The sequence below is a fragment of the Lingula anatina genome, chromosome 1 (assembly GCF_051362555.1).
Source record: "Lingula anatina isolate TDL-2025a chromosome 1, LinAna3.0, whole genome shotgun sequence".
NCBI lineage: Eukaryota > Metazoa > Brachiopoda > Lingulata > Lingulida > Lingulidae > Lingula > Lingula anatina.
The window spans coordinates 34,969,195-34,991,586 of NC_141767.1; the positions used below are offsets into that span (position 1 = coordinate 34,969,195).

At 36.5% G+C, this 22,392-nt stretch overlaps 2 protein-coding genes across 2 annotated transcripts; both read left to right on the forward strand.

The window, feature by feature from the left end:
• Positions 1 to 117: 117 nt before the first annotated feature.
• Positions 118 to 6,898, forward strand: LOC106165013 (uncharacterized). The gene is made up of 6 exons (XM_013543080.2): positions 118 to 606; positions 3,397 to 3,937; positions 4,847 to 4,911; positions 5,263 to 5,445; positions 5,745 to 5,820; positions 6,063 to 6,898. The coding sequence occupies exons 1-6, from the start codon at positions 562 to 564 to the stop codon at positions 6,533 to 6,535; spliced, it is 1,383 nt and encodes a 460-aa protein (XP_013398534.2). The 5' UTR covers positions 118 to 561; the 3' UTR covers positions 6,536 to 6,898.
• Positions 6,899 to 7,620: 722 nt separating this feature from the next.
• Positions 7,621 to 15,540, forward strand: LOC106167210 (glycine receptor subunit alpha-2-like). The gene is made up of 8 exons (XM_087001272.1): positions 7,621 to 8,151; positions 10,241 to 10,449; positions 10,735 to 10,802; positions 11,474 to 11,700; positions 12,421 to 12,503; positions 12,739 to 12,876; positions 13,012 to 13,361; positions 13,614 to 15,540. Exons 1-8 carry the CDS (start codon positions 8,090 to 8,092, stop codon positions 13,818 to 13,820), a joined length of 1,344 nt encoding a protein of 447 aa, XP_086857398.1. The 5' UTR covers positions 7,621 to 8,089; the 3' UTR covers positions 13,821 to 15,540.
• Positions 15,541 to 22,392: the final 6,852 nt, after the last annotated feature.

Here is a 22,392-nt window from a genome sequence, read left to right on the forward strand (position 1 = left end):
ATCCCATACAGACAATATACAAGGAAAACGAACAAGTAAAAAAAAACAATAAGTCAGTAGGTTAAACTAAACGGGCAAAGTCGAAGAAAACAAAAAGACAATAAGATAAACTATATAAATACATATGTATAACGGTGTTTCGATCTGTGTCGCTGCCGAGAGTGTGGTGTGTACCACAGCCAAAGTACAAGTGTGTCGAAATACGATAAGCTCCAGCGGGTGATAAGGGCCCCATGCCTGAGTGTTGAAATCCAGTGGACAACGTTCAACACGGGTGACACGGTGTAATCTCCTCGTCGGATTTTAAGGAGGAGCACCTCGGTTTTCCTGGACCGGTGAAAGTGGAGTTTTATTGTCTATCCCGATATCTTGGTGTGGGTTATAGGACGTGTAATTACCGTGAAAGGAAACGGGCGATGCTATATGACCATTGTTTTCGTAGTTAGAAACCTCAATACAGCGAAGTGTTCACATTAGAAGGCATTATCAAGAACTCTCGTTCATCCGCCTTTCGCTGTGTACCAGTTATTTTGAGAAACTTTGTATCGAATCTAGTCCAAAATGCCAAGATTTCTGTTGTTGCTGATCATCGCCATGTCACTAAAGGTAAGGCATTAGTAGCCTATATTATGCCCCTTGTAGTAAACTGTGCTGACAATCTGTACATTACAGATACCATCTTTAACCCCAACCTTGACTCTGGAGTCTTCATAGATAACATGTCCGGTATTATACCCATCTCTCTCTCTCTCTCTCTCTCTCTCTCTCAAGAGGTTATCGTTGAAAAATGAAAACGTAATGACCCAAAGCAGCCTTTTTATTCCCACTCACACCACGGAAGGGGCGCTCCTACGTGCTTGTGTGTTTTTTAAATCTCGTCCGTCAGCTATTCTTGCTCACACCTCAACACTGTAAAGTTGACACCTTTTAATAAAGGTAGACAAGAGTAGTGAAAAAATTCAAATTATATGGATCTCTCTCGCGCGCGCGCCCTCGCATGGTCGCGTAAAGTGTGAAAACACGAAAGTGGGAATGACGAAAAGCGAGAATATGTTTTACACAATTTATTATTAGTTCAGTTTATGAGAAGTCTATTTTCTTACATTACTTATACACCAGACTAATTCATACGAAGGACTTCTACCAACACATGCCGGGCTGAATCTTATTCAAACCATTAAAACGATTGTTCCCCACGCAGGTGCACAAGTACACTTCTTATTTTCTACTGAAAATACTAGTAAACACGCAACCACGGAATCTAAGGTTTACTCAACAAAAGTTATCAGAGTATTTTTAGCAAGTCGCATTGACTTCAGATATATTTAGAAAAAGATATACATGGAACCGCTTAGGCTTTCTACGGTCTGTGCGCTATCTCGATCACTATCGCTTGTTTTTGATAGTTGAAATACTGGAGTCATCGTGCCAAAACATCTACTTAAGGCACTGTCACACACATCAAACAGACAATGTTTTTTCCTATTTTATTTAATTTTATTCTTTGCATTTTATGCGACATAAATTCGAGACAGATATTTGCCGGTGAATTTTGCACTTAAACAGCTGTACTTAGCGCGTGGGTTTTCAATTCCAAGGGTGCTTGGCACGAAATTTAGAAAGCATGCCTCATGTTTCAAGGTTCTGTTTTAAAAATTCAGCATATTGACTAGATGGAATATTAGTCACACGAAAGAGGAAGAATTAATTAACTTTGGGATTTTTATATGAGACGCATGTGACCCGTCAAATTTTATGTTGTAATATTAAGCGATCTCATATCAGCCAGTGCAACTCATTGCGGGCCAAGTACGTAATTATGTTGATAACCTAATCCAAGTTAATTCGATGAAATCTCTCTCCCACGTCTTTTTACATGACGCCCTAGGTACATTTATATCATTTATAACAGTATCTTTGGAACAATATGGTTTCTCCGCGCTTTATACCCGCGATGCGGTTAAAAGTCTAAAACATCATTTTCCCATGGTATTAGATCCCTTCTTTTCAAACTTTCCTTCACGTCATCGTTGGATTTGTTTTCAAATACTTTGTGTATGGTAAACGGGCGAATATATATACATGTGTGTTTTGGCGAGTTTATTATTGTCTCTGCCGTCAAAGATTCTCTCGGAGATAAACTGGCTGAGAAGAACTGTGCAGACCAAATAGTGGCATATTTCCATAAGAGAGCATTTGTGAACCAGGCCGGGTGAAACACTAGGCAAATACAACTTCTTGGTAAATGCAAGGGAAAGTGGGACTCCACTTAAGGGATGTTTGTATTCCTATGTTCCAAAATAGAACGATGCTACCAATCAAACAGCTGTGTATACATCAAATCATTATCTCACCTTTTCTTTACACAGCAAAAGATGCCAACACATACACGTTTGAAAACATCTACTGTATAATAGTAATCTTAGCTCTCTAGTTCTTGCTCTATGAGAACCCCATTTATACATTATTTGCTAGCGTCAGATTTTCTATTCGTCCTTATCGTTGATAGAGCTGGGACTGAATTGGCTGTAGTATATAACACCAGATAAGGTATTCACCCCCAGTGGACAAGGGAATCCAAAGTTTAAGCTGCCCTTGGGGAGGATTGATACGCTTATCGTTAATCAGGGAACAGTGATCCGATTTTAATTGACGATGGCTATTTACCTAGGTGTCCAAAAAGATGGTGAATGGAAATCATCCGCGATAGCATAAAACGAGACCATTGGCACTGTGTGACGTCAAACGAGAATAAAAAATGTGCGAGAATCCGCGTGAGGTGAGGTTAACTTCTCAGCGATAAGTGCTAATCTCAACGCGAAGGGAATATCTTCTCAAAATGCAGTACAAAATTGACACCCAAAATGTGGCGAATTCGTGCTATTATACATTAGACTGCTTTTCGACAAACTCCAAGAGAAAACGGCCAGAAAAATATTCATGGGTATAATATGGCTGCTTGGCAGCTTTTCTTCGTTACCGCACCGCACTCGCTAGGCTGCCATTATTTGTAACTCCACTCTCCTTTAAACCCCACTATTATGAAAATCATCCGTGATAGCCCCAAACTAAATGAGAAATTTTGGGGCTATCACGGATGATTATCATTTTTGACGTTACGATAAATGGGCAGTATGCCTAAACTTTATACGTCTATGGTCAATGAAAAAGAAAAGTGTGTGTGTGTGTGTGTGTGTGTGTGTGTGTGTGTTGTGAGGGTGAGATGCGTGTGCTTCAATCCGTCCGCTGGGTCATCTGCGTATGATTTTTCTTAATAACTGAGTACACATTATCCACTTATTGTTATATCACACTTATTATTATATTGCACCAAAACTATGAAAGAGATCACTGAACTATAGAAATCTTTGTTTTTACTCTTTTTTTTTTTTTCAGTACTGTAACACGCAAACAAGACAGCGCTGCTCGAAATGTCCGCCAGGTTATGGGGCAGAGAAAAAATGCACCAATACTCAAGACACCTTTTGCGTACCTTGCAAAACGGGGACCTTTTCAAAAACCTATTCAAGAAACCAACCATGCCAAAAATGTTCAGAAAAGTGTACATCCAGACATTTCATCCACAAACAGTGCACAAAAACCCGTGACGTCATATGTGCACGGTGTGACGTATATGATGGCGACATAACGGAAGACTTTAAGAGAAGCTGCAAAAAAGAAGCTGAAACCTCGTTTCTGTCATTTTCCACTCTCTGGTATATGCTTGGCTACACGGATGATGAAGATTCAGACGAGGCGACAGACACAAAATTAGCTGAGGTTTCTCGCAGGAGCACTTTCTCCTATCCTGTATCTCAATCGCCTCCCGATCAAAACACTTTCAATAACAACACAGATTTTCTTAACCAGTCGAATACGACTGTGGATACCAATGGAACTGGTGGGGACGGTTTTTTGCTGGATGAGAGAAATGACGGTAGGTCGAATAAATCAATTCCGATCACACCGAATATGTACTTACTTTTGGAAGGTGAAAGAAAGAAAGGCACTTACTGGAGTATTTTGTTTCCCACTTGTAAATATACTAGAATGAAAAAAAAAATGATCAATGGTGAATTCTCAAAAAAAAAATTTAACAAGTTTCCCGTGTCAATACTTCGAATTACAAAATGTATGAGATTCGTTTTTTCGTGACATACACTTACCAATATTTGCAGTAGTGAATTTAGATTTAAATTATGAGAAAAATTGGCCTTTCAAATATAAAAGTTTAATGCTAATGCATTACTTCCATGACCAGTACTTACTACAGTTAAAATAGGGAGAACTAGAGGCAGACTGACAGTTTACAATTTATATTACATGTATGACAAGTCTAAATAAAATATTTTAATATAGAAATATGTGTAGTACGACACAAATATGTTAATAGATTGAGATTGCAAAGGCATAAACTTGAACACAAGTAAAATAAGTGAACACGCGTATAGAGCGTAGAAAATACATATAGAAATTCGAGAAATACATTGCGATGAATAATGGATGAATATACATGTACTTTATATATAAATTGTTCCTTGGTTGGCGACGCTTTTCTAATTCTTGCACTTGTTTGATTGGATCATTGGAAGCGAGTAATTGTATACCATAAAATCGCCATTAAATGACATAGTATGCCAGTTCAGAAAAGGGTAATTGGGAGTCAGCATACACAGAAACAGTGAGTTCATATGCGGTAGCTTCCTCCGTAAATGTCAGTGGACACGGAAACGTCACCTGCTATGAAGATGTTAAAGAATGGGATTGATCACTTTACAGAACATTCAATTTCTGTGTCATAAGAATCTGGATTGTTATGATAATAATTTCTTTTTTTATTTCGTAGTGACAATATCTTTTGAAGGAAATGCAACGGATTCAAATCCCAGCAATATCAACATATTTCAAAATGTAAGTTGTACATTCTCACAACGCTAGCAAAATAATCAGTTGAATCCTTTACAAGCACGGAAAAAAGAATTACACAAATTTGCAATAGGTTACACCTTCATTACAATTACGAATGCATTCTGTGATGTCAATTATTTACGACAATGTCCCCTGATGATAGTCACATTTACTTCCTTCTTTTTTAGATGCAAATAGGTCATAAGGCACATTTTAAAAGACAACCGGCTCTTTTAATTAGAAGGTTGACTACAAATTTGTCACTGTTCGTACTCAACATCCGTCTATCTTCTGAAGTCCGTTCTCGTTGGGTTTTTATCTTTCATACTTCTATACTGTATCTCTTATGTGCAGATAACTAACAGTCTAGACGATCCCAATGCGCAAATAGATCCAGAGGACATGGACGACCAGAATGACGACGCTCAAAATTACGGAGTGGTAGCAGGGGCACTGGTAGCCGCAGTGGTATTTTTCTCGCTAGGAGCGTGCAGTAATAGATTCAAGCATATCAAGAAACTTTGCGGCAAGAAAGAGGTAGAGCACTAACGTCAAACAGTTATACTCATTCGAATCATTTTGACCAAAAAGAAATCAAATTATGTTTTTTGAATTTTATTTTCACCGATATTTCCAATTATACGTGCTGGATTGTTTAAATTACGTTTGATTTTGACGATGATGTATAAAATATTGCTCATTTTTTCTCCAAATCTGGCATGATTACTTTCTGTAATATAGATCGGCTAATTATAGTAATCATAAGTCACAGTTTTATAATTTTCAACACAACAGAAGAAATATAGAAATAAGCTCTTTTTTCTTGGATATTTCAGAACGAGAATAGCCCCAGAAAACCTCACAAGTCCGATTTCTTTTTACACAGATCAAGAAGGACAGAATATGAGACGGGTAGGAGTGTAGAGTGCACCTGTAGTAGACTAGTGATATCTAATATAACATTTTTGTTATCAATTAGATTGGTTGATCAGAACCGATCGCGCCTTACAAGACGTTATTAACTTTTTCAATTTCGATTTGGCGAGAAGAGAAAATAAATAGTTCGGAAAACCTTTTTTTTAACTTGGATTATGTAAATGTGTAAGTACTGTCCTCATTTCTGCGTTTAATTCTAATTTTACAAATTTTCACAGACAAGCACATGCAGGCCAATGGCTTTCTTCCGAGGCAATCCGTCACAGGTCACAGTTTAAGGGCCTCGGCGGACCCTGCCGTTCCTGGTCCTAGCGTCGTGGACACACCTCAGGTCCCAGGGAGTTCCATCGATAGCATCGAGTCAGCCTCCGATGTCACCGGTTCTTCACACGAGAGAATGAATAACAATCATTTTAAACGAAACAATATAAAAGATAGCCGAGAATTGCTTAGGAGCTCTATAAAATCGAAATCTTCCGAAGGGACGAAGGAGGGAAATAACGGGAATCAGGATTTCACAGCAAATGGCGATTTCAGGGAATCTTTTCGGCCCTCAGTTATTGAAACTGATATTTTGGATTACAGAGAAGGCCGAGTGAATCCTGACACGAATACTAAAGATGATATGCAAAACACATCCAACACGCCGCAGCGCGTAGAGGGGGTCGACGAGTCTGATTATAGAGCGTAAATATAATACATAACATTGTGTTCTTTCAGTTCACCACCCTTAACTTTCAGTTACAGTTTAGTTAACATTAGATGTAACATCCCAAAAGGCCTTGCTGGACTTATCCTTTTGTCACAATGGGCATTTTCATTTTCGTTCTATTTCAACCGAACGATAAGGTTACAGAAAGGGAAACAGCACAGAATATATCTGTAAACAACCACGCCAGGCCGAGCAAACCACGCCCGAAGACATTAGTGATGTTTCATTACACCAAATAATGAATAATTTCTGCACTCATTTTACCTATGACCCATCGAATAAATGCCCAGTAACGTAATTAGTCAACAATAATGCTCATAATAAATGATTAACTAAAACGTACAGGTTAACGTCCTTTATCAGTGGCATGAGACGGCCTAGAAAGCTCGCTCATGTCATTGGGTCCATAGTAGGTCCTGGATCCTAAAAGTTAAAAACGTTCGTACAATCGCACGCGCGCGTAGAGCAGCATGCGTTGCGGTCGGTGAAAGCTTTTACACATTCGCACGTCCTCTGTTATACGCCTTCATGTAATGTAGATATTAAGAGTTTCCTGTGCTCACAAAATTAACCACTGATATAAATAATAAATGATAAGTAACTGCTTAAGAGATGCACTTAAGTATCGTAAGTATGCGCGTGCTAGTTCATTTATAGGTTGCAGGCGAAAAATTTACCATGAATTGGTTAACAGTGAGCTCAGGTTATTTTTAGATTTCTAACACAATGTTATTCCCTGAAAATCAGCTTATTTCTATGAACTTACAAGGGAATCTACAGCGGGATAACTATGTGATTGATATGAATTCGCCTACCGTCACAGTCCCGTTGCTACGAAACTGAAGATCCGTGTAACAGAAAGTCCGCTTTCCATTTAGTTATAATGGTTAGGGTTAGCTTGACCTAAGTGGGTCAAAATCTAGGGCGAGACTTACCTGTACAAATGAATGGGAAGCGGAGTCTCTATGGGGGACTCTGTCACGTTACACCGTGACAACGGTGGCGATTGTGGTAGAGGTGCTATCAAGGAAAAGTTCGTGCACTCATGAAAGTCTGGTTGCATTTGATAAAATAATCACCAAAACTGATTTATACAGCTCAGACGTGGTTGACATTTCCTTAAAATTATATACAATTATATTCGTGTCTGTTTCGGCACCTGTGAAACAAGTGTTTATTTTTTCTTGTTCATCGATTATACGTTTTGCAGATAAAATTAATTGATCGTCAAACCAAGAGAACAATGTCGCAAGGTACAATGAAACTTAAGTTAAATTTTATACATTAACACTTATTTGAAGAAAATGACCAAGTAGTATTTGCTATGTACATTTGAGAACTACCTTGGTTAATTCTATCCTCGTTCTCTATCCCACTCTTTCTCATTGTTGTTCACTTATCGCAGTCCAGACTAAACCATTCTTCATAAATAGTTGATGAGGAATCTATTAGCGTTTATAAGGCCGATGACGAGAATGACGGTATATTATCAGAGAAGACAAGCGCCAGTAATAGGAACAAATTGATTTCAACATGGCCAAGCCGATGGTATTGCCAGTTATGGTCCTACTGCCGTTTTTGATGTGCTACACACAGTGAGTGAACGACAACATTAAACCTAAAACTGCATGTTATTTAGTTTTTTCCTTACTAGAACAGATACGTATGTATTTTGTTATTGACACGAGTGATGTTTTCGTTTCTGATTATCATGACCTTTTCTTAAACTAAAAAGCAGCTAACGTTCCAACTTTTAAAAGAGGAATGTACCTGGTTTTGTTATTAAGCAAATAATGTTTTTTTTTTTTTTTTTTTTTTGGTACTAGAATTCAAGATTACTTGTTAACAAAAAAGGCAAACTGTTTCCAGGAAATATATCAGCGGTGAAATTCACCATCATAAAAACAAGGGTGTTATCTTTTACCCTTAGCTTTGAAGCAGAGCTCACCATGAAACGTTGGAAATATTTTTTCTAAAAAACAGACCTGTGTATTAACTGTTTAAAAATGAATATCTTTGTGTAATATTTCTTATCAATTCAACCTTCGATGTCATCTGAAACACAATATATTTTCTATTTGATGAAGAATGGTTTGGCACGAAAGCAGACAACTTAAGTTTCTTCACTTTAAAATACCTGTCCTTAATTGCAAATAAGGTAAGAAGGTTAAATTATGGGAGGGGGATCCAGCTATTAATCGTGAAGGTCTGTGGACTTTTTTATGATAAAAATATTAAATATGCAAGAAAAAATTTTAATCATAAAAGTGTCAATGTATATTTTAGTAATTCACTCAACGAGGTTAGACCTTAATTAAGCAGATTTAATTTTCCCTGAAATTGCAACACCTTCGATCTCCAAGCTATACCATATTCAAAAACGCTGGCAAAGTTACGATCTACGAACCATTTTCTAATTTTGAACAACTCTCGTAATTTGAGCACGGGGACAAGTGAATTCGATTAGTGGGGGTAAAAGATTACAAATTTTGAGCTCGAAATAAGTTTATAAATCGTAGTATTCTCAATGAGTTTGGACAGGAAACCTTTATAATAAAAAGTAATTTTTCTGAAATTTCTAAGAAAAAAAACCGTTTGTTGTATAAAGGTCCAAAGCGCTGGTAGATAGGGGACGGTGGAAGACCGAATGCAAATAATTCAAATTATCGATCGTGATGTAAAGGCGCCCTTTTCATGATAAATTTGTATGTCCACTGGCTCATTTCCTCTCATATTTTATGTATCGTAACAAACAAAAGTTGACATTTTATTACAATGCGAATCAGCTAGATAACAATAAATCACAGTTCATGCCCTTTTCTGTTGGAATTGTCATTATATACCTTGTTTGTGGTAACTGTGCACTAGGGAATGCAGAAATATATTGCGTTACCTTTGAGATGCTACTTACATAGAAGGGCCATCGATTGATAATCCTGTTACATATACAACCTTTCGATAATTCATAACCAGCTATTGTTTCATCACATTATATGACATTAAGCTCAACCCGAAAGAATTCCGGTTAAATTCACATATACATTTATATACACAGACTCTTCATTTAATTCGTTTGGGTACCTCCTAGTGGTCCATTTTGATTTGTGGGATTATCGGTAATTTACAAGAAAAAGCAATTGTCATGTTCAAGGAAGCAAGAATTATATTAGAGGAGAGAGGCAGAATCACCCAGAGGCAATACTATACCAGAATTTAATCACAGAGTCATAATCTCGGATAGCTGCCACAAACCCGAATAGCTTCATTTGTTCTTCAAGGTACTGAGTTAACCAGTTTCTAGTGCTTGTTGGCTCAGGTTAGCCTTCCCCTTCGAAAAGGCTGCCTGCCTCGGCTCATCCCGTGTAGTCAGCTGGACCTCTCTCCTCCTTACAATATGCCCTAGAGCATACCGACAGTGCGCAATGGGATGCAAAACAAGAAAAAGACAGACCAGCCTACTTGCTCATTTTTTTGTGCATTTTGCCTCTGTTCCTCAGATAAATTGCTGACAGTGTACTCTTTTCAACGGCACATCTTGTGTAAAAAACCTCCTCTAGTATTCCTCTTGATCCTGTTCCAAGGGAAGTAGTCTGTCTCTAAATCAACCCCTTTTCCTTCCTTCCCCTTCCCTCGCCTCTCCTGGAGGGGAGGCTCGTCTAGTCATTAATTTTTTGTCCATTGCAGCGCTATGTCGATGAACGATGGAACATCAAGCACCTCTGCTTCGGTTAGCATCTCATCTGGAAACAACACAGCGGATAACTATAGTGATGATTATGACGTTTATGATTATCATTATGAGTATACATGGAGCTTCGAAGAAGAAAAAAATAACATTCTGAGTAGATTGGGACATGATTACGATTCCCAAAGGAGACCGTATATGACGAGTGGTGAGTATCCTTTTCATTGCTTTCCTCCTCTCCCCCTCTCTCTCTCTTTCTCTCTCTCAGACCGCACTCCTTTTTCACCGACCACGTTGCATGCACATGCAGCAAAATTGGACAATTCTGAATAAAATTTGTTAAAACCAACCCTAGTTTTAAAGGCCTGTATACATGAATTTCACCCCTACACAATAACTAGCAGTAACTCGCACCCACCTATTTATTCTAAGCTTTTAAGTTAAAACTTTTATGTTAAAACATCATTGTCGTGTATTCCCTTTCTCTTATCAGGTGTCTCAGATAATGTTACCGTTGGGATAACGATTGATACCTTCAGTGATATAAGTATTACGAACATGGTAAGTTTGAAAGACACATGTATAAATAACCAAAAAAGGTCTTTGCTTAAAGGGATAATAACTCTTCGTTTTGGCCAAAAAATGAATTTTCCTGGAGTGAACAACAATTTTTCCATACTTACCATTGGTTAATGAATCCATTTTTACATTCAAAGTTAGTCTCTGGTTTTTTTCTAAAAAGTTTGGTTTTTTGTTAAAATCTCTTAAGAGATTATAACAGAGTACAGCCATCAGTGGAGGTCACGTGATCTGAAGACAAGCTCAGATATCAAAATTATAGCTATAGCTGCCGTTTTTGTGGTAAAACAGAATATATTATATTTCTATGAGTTATTCACAATGTTTTTATTGTGAAATATAGATATCATACGAAGAGTTATTATCCCTTTAATATTCCCATTCTGTATTTCAAAGCGGCTGTGAAAGCACCCCTTTTGTTACTTTCAATTTAACGTCCAATTTGAAGTGTGAAACTGTCACACGGTCACATTTCAACGGCATTCTGAGTTCTATAACAATTTATTATCTACTTTGTATAATTACCCTATATGGTGGGGATGGACTGTGAGAAGAGCAGTTTGTTCCAACTATCCAGGGTTATAAAAAAGGAATAAGACGCTTCAAAGTATCGCCGATTGCCGCATGATGGTCATTACATTTTATATCGTTAGGATTTTACGGTCGGGATATACCTACTACAGAGCTGGCGTGAACCTCGACTGGCTTCCGCAGACCGACACAGCCAACCCATATTTCTAACCTTTGGGGAGATTTTTTCAAAAGCGTGGATGCCAGATTTGTATTTCTTGAAGGAGAAAAAAGCAAAGCGGCACAGCATTACATATCCCAACGTGATGTTACAGATCAATCCAGACGGAAGGATGGTGTATTCCCAAAGGTATGTGTATTGCAACAATACACGAATAAGTGAAGAGATCTTTATTTCATATAAACATCACACTTAGTGACTCCCCTTTTTTCGTTCAGTTGTGATGTCCAAAATTAAGTTGACATAAATTTTGAAAACATACTGTACAGGGTGACAAGAAAGAACCCATAAAACTTTTATTTCAAGAAAGTTGCTGGTCTTAAACTTCAGTATGTGCACGATCATTCTCATAAATTTTTCATAAAAGCGACCAAAATATCCAAAATGAAATAAGCTCCATGAAATAAGTGGAGACATACGTGCATACATCGCGGAAAATTATCAATTACTCGAACTCGTTCCTCGTTCGGGATTTCCCTGATTTTTTTTTCTGTGGTTGCCGCCTGAAGTTCACTAATTGTTTCAGATATCATCATTATCCTTGAGATACCCCCATAGATAAAAATCTGTGTGGTTCAAGTTTGGTGAATGCAGTCCCCACTGTATGACTAACTTCCTGCTTATCATGAAATTTCCAGACCCCCACAAAATTATACCAAATGTCCGACCTGGTACCTGAATAAATTAATGCATAGAATTCTAGCTAGGTGTCATTCAATTTAGTCCACAGCAGAATGTAAATATTGCATGCATCAGCAGCAGCATCAGGCTCAGTTGTAAAAAGTACAATTTTCACTTCATTGCACTAAACATGCCGTCTTACGTTTTATTTGTGTGCTTTGTTCATAGGCTCTCTTTGACAATTGGCTGCCAGTACAATTTCCTGAGGTTCCCCATGGACACCCAGTTCTGCAAAATTCAAATGTCTAGTTGTAAGTAAAAAAAATTAGCCTAAGCATATATCTTTAGCATTTCAATTCATTTCAATAGCATTTCAATGAAACACTTTTGTCTTATAGATAACATGCAACATCGACTTCAATTTAAAAAACGCAGTAATAACAGTTATCTTAAAACGTCCATTTTTCTCATTAATGTTGTGTACTTACTTGTGTGTCTCGTACAGCTGCATCGATTTTATCTTCATTTATATTTTTCATGAAATAGATGCTTACACAGTGGAATCTCTACAACTGCTCTGGGACGAAAAAGAACCCATACGTTTCAGTAAAAGTGATCTTAATTTTCCGGAGTTCGAACTTGTGGATATAGAAACCGATTCCGGTCTTATTTTGGATAAACGAGGTAATTGCATATGTTGATATATTTTTTCTTGATGACAAGTTCGATGTTCTTGCCTAAATACTCAAATATACAACATTTAACCTTTTCAGTTTCTTAGATGAAATAAAAGAAGTTTTTAATTCTCTTTTATTCTAGGCAACTACTCCGTATTGACCGTAAATGTTCTCTTCTCCCGGGATCTGCGCCCCTATCTTCTGAATGTCTACATCCCAAGCATTGTCGTGGTTTTCCTGGCTTTCATGAGTATGTGGATTGACCCACGGGCAGTTCCAGCTCGAGTGACCATAGGGGTCATCACTGTGCTGACCACTATGACACAGAGCGTCAACACCCAGCAAGGATTGCCAAAAGTGTCCTACGTCAAGGCCGTGGACGTGTGGCTCGCTACCTGCCTCGTTTTCGTGGTGGGGGCCATGTTTGAATATGCCTTGGTCAATGTTATGATTCAGAGGCTGGATGACCGAAAGGCCAGGGGAGAGATCGTCGTAAGAATACTACTATTCTGAACTGAAGTTTGAATCGAAAACTTTAATTGACCCCCGACACTACTCGGTGACTTATAATATTCCCAAAACGCTTTTTCTTGTTGCCAAATTTGAACAAACCAACACGCTATTTCAAACCTTAACCTTTAGTTACAGCCACTTTTATGTTTACTTTTTTATTTTATTCTGGTAAAAGAGAATTAAATGACACTCTCACATTTCTAAACTGTTTTGTTCTTTATCAATATTTAGGACGTCAAGCCAGCGCTGAATAGCATCAGTCCTTTATCTTCGGACGCCAAATACCTGGCCGGTACACCGAAACAGATCTACTGGAACCCTGCAAAGGTAGACAGCATAGGGAGGGCGCTGTTCTTTCTCTGCTTCGCATTGTTCAATATCATTTACTGGACTGTGTATCTCAGCCTTTCAATGGAAGATCGGAAACCGCGGAAATAGAAATTCAGGTCCCCATACTTCCATCCCTTCTGTTGTGCCCCGCATTTACAATAGTACTGGCACGTTGCTCATATCAAGGGCCTCATCAAGGTGACACTTTGCGTCTTGACGCCGACGAAAAGCCATGTCCATAGCATGATTTCAAAAGCAACTTGGTTTCAATACACTTGAGGTACATTTATCTGAATTTATATCTTAAATCATACTCAGTTTCCACACCTATCACGTCTTTGTCAATTTGTCATGATGGTTACCATATACGTCACTATGACGTCGTATGTTTGCTATAAGATGTTTTTTGCTGACGCCACTTTCTTTCACTGACGTCATTCGGTAGCCGAAAACAAAATGCGCAGTTCACAACAGCAGAGTAGCCGCCATTTTACTTTTAAACAAGTAATTTTGCCTTTTAAACATCACCCATAAATTATATTACTACAAAGGTAATGATTTATACCTACGGGGTTATTTTTGTGTCATTGTAATAAATTGATATGGGCGTTCTCTTAATTTATGGCGGGATTCTTACATATCATTTCACAACACCAGGGTCAGTTGCACACAAGTACTTAGCCCCAAATAATGATGCGAACCTATTTCAGTTCAACCAATTTCAGTTAAAAGTTGCAAAGTAGGCCACTTCATTGCTATGAAACATTACAGACATTTACATTTCATTTATATGATTCGACTTCTACTAATTGATCTTGGTTCAAATTTGACTTAAAATCTAGGTCCAAAATTTAACACCAATTTTTGGACTAAATTTCTTTTGTTAAAGAGGGCACTGGACCTTTTTTCGGACAGTTATGTCGAGAGGGCACGGATGACCTCACGGGGCCTTCCTTGATTGATGTCACATTGCACAGTTTTTATAACGGACGGTAGGGGTAAGGAATTAGGATTTGATACAGAACTGCGGGCGGACAAACAAACACAGTGTACGTGTAACACTGAATCTGGCCTTGACCCGCCAATTGACACTTTTTGAGTTGAACTAAAGAATGCATTTCTGGGGATAAAATCACCGAATTCAATTTTTTTATTCCTCTGCACTTATTTTTTAGTGTTGCTTTGTTTCTTATTCATGTTTTGATCCATTTATTTATCTAATCGTCAATTCTATAATAGTTAATCCCTCATCATAATTATTATTACATATGGTTCATAATATGTTTACATATTTAATCTAGACGATACTTACATGTACTAATTATCAAGTATATTTTGTGGAAATACTTAATTAGCTCAGTAGGCTTTTCATTGTTAATGATGACAACACAATGCATATGAGATTAGGAACTGATGTACATAAACCCAAAGAAACTTTTCATTTTTTTTTCTGAATTAAGAAAAAACTTTAAAGGAAACACTGTTTTTAATTTTATGTATTGTAGGCATGAAAATGACTACTTGACTATAGCTAGTATTTTACATGTACTAACAAGTCGATGGGTTAATATTGGTATAGTTGGTGTTCTTTTAGTTTATTACGAGGAAGTACTTTTTGAATCACATAAATTCATGAATTTTTCCATTTATAATATTATTTTAGACGGGATCACATCCAATGAAATATTCACATGTACAAAGTATGTATACATGTTTATTCTCAAGTGTGGTAATAAATACTTGCGTGTCCTTTTTACTAGAAAGTGTTTTATACAAACGTCGTCTTCGCACTTGATCCTGTGATTTGGAATAAAAAAAATTAACGAAACGGTTATTATATTTGTATTGTTTGGAATGAAATTTTCTACAGGTACAGATGGAAGTAAGACGAATGGTAGTATTTGTTTTGTAGATCGAGAATTAAGAAAAAAGATGAATAAAGATCTATTTATGGTCGCGCTCCCCCCCCCCCCCAACGGGTCTCCTTCCCCTTTCTCTCACACAAATGACAATTACTTTATTTGTATTTATGCCAGATCGAATTGCATTATTATTGCCATTTATTTCTGTGATGCTGAAGATTTTAATCTTAAAAGTACAAGTGCGTGCAGGCACACACACACACACACACGCACGCACGCATGCACGCACTAAAACAATCTGCTAAGCCACCGATTGCACTAGAGAAGATCAGTCCTGTTCCCCTCCAGACGGCGCTATAGAACAGTTTGGTTCGCCAAACCTGGCAAAAACTACTCAGATTGACCTACATAATGCCATTTTACTTTGGGGTGTGTAAGGATCTGAAGCTTAATTTGATTAATTTAATCTAGTGTATTTTTAAATATGTGGGAAGCAAAAGCTTCCTGTTCATTACTATTTTAGCACATTGTTAATGAAAGTTTGTCTGTCAAATTATGGTATTTGATAGAAAGGGCAGTCACTTAGGTCTTCCTGCCTCCTACCCCGGTGGATCATTTGAAACCTGAACCCTAGGAAGAGATGTCACTTCATCTTCAGTTCTGAGTGACCAGGGTGTGGACGCGAGGCGGTCAGGATACTAAGTATATGGATATTTCAGTTTTAATCGATTCAACGAAACGTTCTAAGACAATGGATTTAGGTATTTGTCGATAGCTTATCTTTGATGCATTTTTTAAAAATGGGTTTGACGCCTGCATGCTGAACACTGGGTTTTGCCATCCACCGATATTTTCCCCACGTGATATTTTGTGTCCTCCATGCTTTTTTCTTTCATCACGCCCCTAATGACAATGAACATTGCAGTTGTGCCTAATGTTAACTACACAAAATTTTAAGCTGCATCGGTACAATTAGTGATGGCAGTAAAGTTTTACATGTGAAGTAATCAAGATGGGGAAAATTCTGTGGAATGGCTGTTTTAGAATTTTGGCTGTTGAAATTTAGTTGTTTTTAATAAAATTGTGTCATAATTATAGCACAGCTAAGTCATAGTTGAAAATTAAAGAACAGGATAAAGGTTTAGTGATATACGTTCATTTCAATTTTGGCATGTTTATAATAATACCATAAAATTTAATATTTCGATCCATTGAAGTATGTGACCTAGTTAATAGTTACACTGCTTTCTGCGTGACTGATTATAAAAGCAACCATTTTCAAGGCATAGGGGGCGAATTGCTAGCTCCAATTTGCAAGTAGGCCTAATGCTTGTACGTTATTTTGATATTTCTCATTTATGGCTAATGTTACTATTACGTTGTCAATTCAAAACGCTTTGTCCAAAGCAAGTTACCATGATTTTTTAACCTCCAAATTTAAAAGCCTTTTGTAAGTAAAATCAAAACGCAGCATATTTAACACTGCGTAGTCATTATTAACGAAACTAGTTTTATTTCGCCAAAGAAGAAAAACCGCCCCTGATGCCTTGAAACATGTTTTACTATAATTATGTCTGAGTTTGCTTCCATGACGTTTGTAAAACTATTTGCGGTATTCTTTAGCAAGGCAGCAAGTTGTGACTTGACGTTTATTTCCATTCAAATATAGTGCTCAAAAATTCGAAAAACTTGTTTTTCTAGTAAAGGAAAATTCACAAATGAAGCTCAATTGGACCTTTTCATCAAAAGACGAAAAAGGTACTTTGAAAACTGTTCACGTAATTTTGCACATTTGATGGACTTATTCACGTCTTTTAAATGCTTTGAAGAGAAATAAACCATATTAAAGCAGTCTTAAGTTATTGATCTTACAAATAGTACATAATCAATTAAATCCATTTCTAAAATTGTTTAATGCGTAGTTAAAAAATTCTAACAAAAGACAAATAATTTCATATTTTTTATTTTCTAAGTAGCGAGCATTTCAATCATCACTCGGAACTTGGCCTTTACAATATTTTCACTCGCTTCGAACTGGAATTAAATTCTTAATTTTGAAGGCATGCAATGCGGTTTTGACCTATAACAAAGCAAAAAGAAAAAATCTAGAAATTTCAGCAAAGTCCCCTTTAGATTTCCTTATTCCAAAAACCGTTTCATAAATTACTACCTGCAAACCCCGTTTGGTGTTATAAATTTATATAATTCTATACCACGCGTGAAATTCACAGGTTTTTATCGCCATAGCGAGGGTGACTCAAAATCTAGTTACTGAAAACTCATATCTGTAAAAATCTTTTGAAGATTGAAAACTTGCTGTCTTGTTGAATGAAAAGTGTCATGTTTGCGGACCACAATCGGTCATTTTGTTTGGGTAATGGAGTATAAAAATTAGCACATTTAAGGCTCAATTTGCAAAACTTACAGGTAGTAGCAAATTAATTTGGCTAATCCAAGTCTAACGGTTAAACTGTGCATAAAAAGAACATGGCAGGGCCGTAGCCTGAGCAAAATGCCAGGGGGGGCAGTAAGCGGACACGAGGGGGCGAAGCTACCGAGGGGGGAGGGTGTGGTGTGTAAAATTCCAAATTCCAGGGGGGGCAGCTGCCCCCCCTGCCCCCCCGGAGGCTACGGCCCTGCATGGACATACTAAACCATTTTTGTTATTTATCTATCTTTGCTCATTTGAATTGTAACCTCAATATCACCGATTTTTCTTAAGTTAAGGTGAACAGTATGTGTAATATTTTTTTTGTAATTATTTGTTAATTATAAATTGCATTTGTGGCATAAAGATGAAAGGGAAAGTCATGTCATTCAAAGTTACCATTTTCAAAACTTCTGCTTTTTAACAATTCTATCTCAGCAGCATCTTCATTATATCAAGCAGCAGATGCAGAAATGTCTCGTATAAGAACATGATTTATATCCAGAAAGTTACATACCATTTGATACAAATTTTTGAACTTCAAAATATACATGCAAGGTGGTATAGGTAAAACCATGATTATCCCTTCCATTTGACTAGGTTTCATAATTACACGTTGCTAAACTGTTTTTTTTTTTCAATAATCAATGTCTCTAGGGGATTTTTTCACATTCCCCATTGAAGTGTATATCTTGTTTTGCCTTTAAACGTATCGGTTGCTGTTAAATGTTGAAATTTATTTCACAAACGGCTTGTGACAATTTTTGTAAAACTTAGTAAAAATGTGTTTTTCCTTCCAAGTAATAACTGTTGGAATTTTATGTTGTATTAAATGTAGAAAAAGCCATATCCTGAAAAAAATTCACAGCACTTTATGGTTAAAATGAAACAAAAACAATGGCAGATACATGGTATTTTGAAAGGGTGTCACATTTTGGAATTCTTTGCAGTTTGGAGTATTTTTGTGATTTTTAAAATTTTGTGATATCAGAGTGAGTCTCTATCGATTTTTTCTGCGGTGGTGTGGGGTGAGAGTTTCTAGATCTGCCGTTGTTTTTGTTTAAAAAATGATATTAAAAATCTTTTTGTAGTTTTTATTTTAAAAAAATTGTTTAATATTATAACAAGATCAAACATTAGTCAAGTAGTTCAATAGATTGTTTATTTATCAAATTAAACTTGAGTGAGTCATTATGTAAATATCAATATTTTTGTATTACATATTTGAATATTCAAAACTTATTGTGATTAAAATATATTACCAAATTTTTTTAACAAGTGGATGTTTGAAAGTATGAGAATACATCAATGGCAGTATGTTTTGCTCCAAATAAAATACTTTACAATTACATATAAATTGGCTTAGTGTTTTCATTGGCTCGGGGGAACTCTAAGGGTGGGGATTCGATTCGGGTACTTGGAACATATTAAATTCTTTCCAGAAGGGCTTTTAAAAATTTCCCTTGCTTACTATAAAAGGAAAGTCTACCAGGGGTGGGTGGGTGGGAACACTTAGGAGAGTGGATAGCACGCGCGACTCGGACACAGCAAGACTTGGGTTCGAAACCTGGCGCTTCTAGGTCCCAGCAAATTACCTTTTACAAAAAAATACCAAATGAGTAATTTAAACCGAGATAAGAAGGCCCTATACGACTAAAAGAAAGCAAGCAGAGTCCGTGGCGCAATAGGTAAGACGGCAGAACAGTGAGTAGGAGGTAAAGGGTTCGAGGTGACCAGGGGGAAGAATTTCTTTTGCAAGTTTTGAACGAAGTAGAGCATTTGTACGTTTATTATTGTCAAAATGAATTATTTACAACATTAAATTTTTACAAAAAAATAATGAAAATGTAACATTTTGTGATCTAAATTAATAAACATTAAATTTTAACAGAAAAAAGTATATATCTGTAAACATGATCGAAGATTTTATGCATTTTGAACATTGTTACATTGTATAAGCATTATGAAAAAATAAATTCAAGATCGTAACATTTGAAAGACTTTGACAAGAACTGATAAGAGACACAATGGATTTTTTTAATAAATTGTACTTGGCAACTATTTGTCAAAGTTGACATTAGTGCCCTGTTTGTATCGTATTCCATCAAAATATTTCCGTCCCAATTTAGAGGTTGTAACAATTTTAAAAATGCAAATAATCTGCTGAAAGCGTCATTAATGCACTAACGCACACGAGCATGTAGACATACCTTGTCCTATGTCGTCTCGTTGATGTTTGTATACTAAATCGAACAGTAGCCAAAATTTCTTCATGTTTGTAAGATTTCTGGTTGTTTTGCTAATTAATATTTTTTTTTAAATTTTGTTTCCTTTGCACTAAATCCGAAACAAATATTATACATGGTGTAAATGTGGATGAAAATGCACACTTGAAAAGCATGGGAATCAGGAGCGACATAAAGACATGACCGGTTTACAAGATTATCCAAGTCTTTGCCAACAGAATAATATACACACAAAACTGAAAAGGTTACGCAAAAATCAGTACACTTGAAGTGGCTTTTCATATTCCCTGAAAATTAACTCTGGTTCTCAGTGATGACACAAAGCACAAATAACACAACATGGGCATGCAGGACTGATATCTAACCAAGCCTGTCCTTCTCAATCACACCTTGTTCCCAAAAAAGATTAAATGTATAAGAATTCAGAACAACTTTTTTTAGAATGCTCCTCTGCACATTTAAGGCATGTTTTTCACTTTAAAGATTCAAACCAAACGAAGTATTAAGGTTTACATACACTTTGGTAGAATATCGAATTTGTCATTTAGAGGAACAAAATACTTTGAAATAACATTTTAGATGATAATAATTCCGTAAAATTCTTAAACAACTGACCAAATTGTTAGAATAGATTTTAGTGTAACAAATGAAATAATGAATGTTTTAATCTAATTTTAAAATATATATAGATTTTGTTTAAGAATTATTAATTTTTCACTATCTTTTTGAGAAAAAAATTGACAAAAGTTGACGGTGTAAAAATTCATCGAATGCTTTCAGAATACTCATTACTTCCCGAAAATTGGGCTTTGCGACAGCTCAATATAAAATGCAAAGGCTATGATTAATGTCAGTCCCACAGAAACATTTTAATGGACAAACGATATCTAAATGAAGTCCATCCCCCATTTTTGTTTTTCGAAACTTCTCTAATGTAATACAAGTCATAAACGGTATATGAATGATCACAATCCTGGGAAATTTTTGTGGCCAAGTATAGTAACAATTTTCTTATACGCAACAAAGATTTACATTCTAGTACTACAATATTTTAATAATTAAAAATTAGTTCTTATTTCGGATGGCAATCTTTACCCCACCCCATGGCTTAACTTTGTTCCAGAAAACAGATATTTGAGCCCCGTCCAGCACTAAAAACACCGAGAACCAGAAGAAATTTATTCACAGCCACAGTGCCATACTCATAATTGTTAAAAGATCGTCATAGTACATGTGGACAATTCTGCAGAAACGTGGGCACATTTTGCCCGTTACATAATGTTGGGATTTCTAAGGCGTAATACGTTTTATAAACAGTGTCTTTTGTAGATTTACATCTCTTACTTTTTTTTCGAATGAGCACACGATAAATGTAATTAAAAGTTGCCTTTATGCATTTTACCTAATGTGGTTGCAATGTCTTTCCTTCCTAGAAGTCAACATCATTCAAAATGAATAAGAGTAGATCTTCAATACTAAGAGAGATGTTTGCAGATTTGCCCACACATATATTCAGTGACGAATAGAAAACATCTCTTTTTGGAAATTAATATATGATAATTATAAAACAATCACATTATCATTTTATACAGACATTATTTCTGTGAAATGAGAACTTCAAAGCTAACGTTTCAGGTTCGAAAAGGGAAGGGTATCAACCCCGACCCAAAAGAATACATAAATTACCACCATGATCGGATAGAGCACTGTACTACGGAGTAACATACAATTAGCAAAAGAAGCAAACCAGCATCATGCAGGGCGGACGTTTAGTATGGTTTAATTTCTATGAGAAGTTTAATAATTAAAAAGCTTATTTTATTCCTCTTTTCATTTGATATACGTTTTGGAGCAGAAAGTTACAACCAAAAGCAAACATAACATTCCGTACTAAATGTCGTCCCTGCAAATTGACAAGAAGACAAACGTCGACAAAGGAGGCAATCTTGGCATGGGTGTGGGGCTGTATGTGTCGAACACAAAGCGTGTCTCCGAGTAGAACGCATCTGGGTTCTTCGTAAACGGTACTTGGAGTCACTGGAACTAAAGGAATAAATTCACATTCATGAAACAATGTCTAAAGCTCTGATAAAGCATTACGTGTTCATTACAGCAATTCGTGTCAGTATCCTTTGCGTCATTAT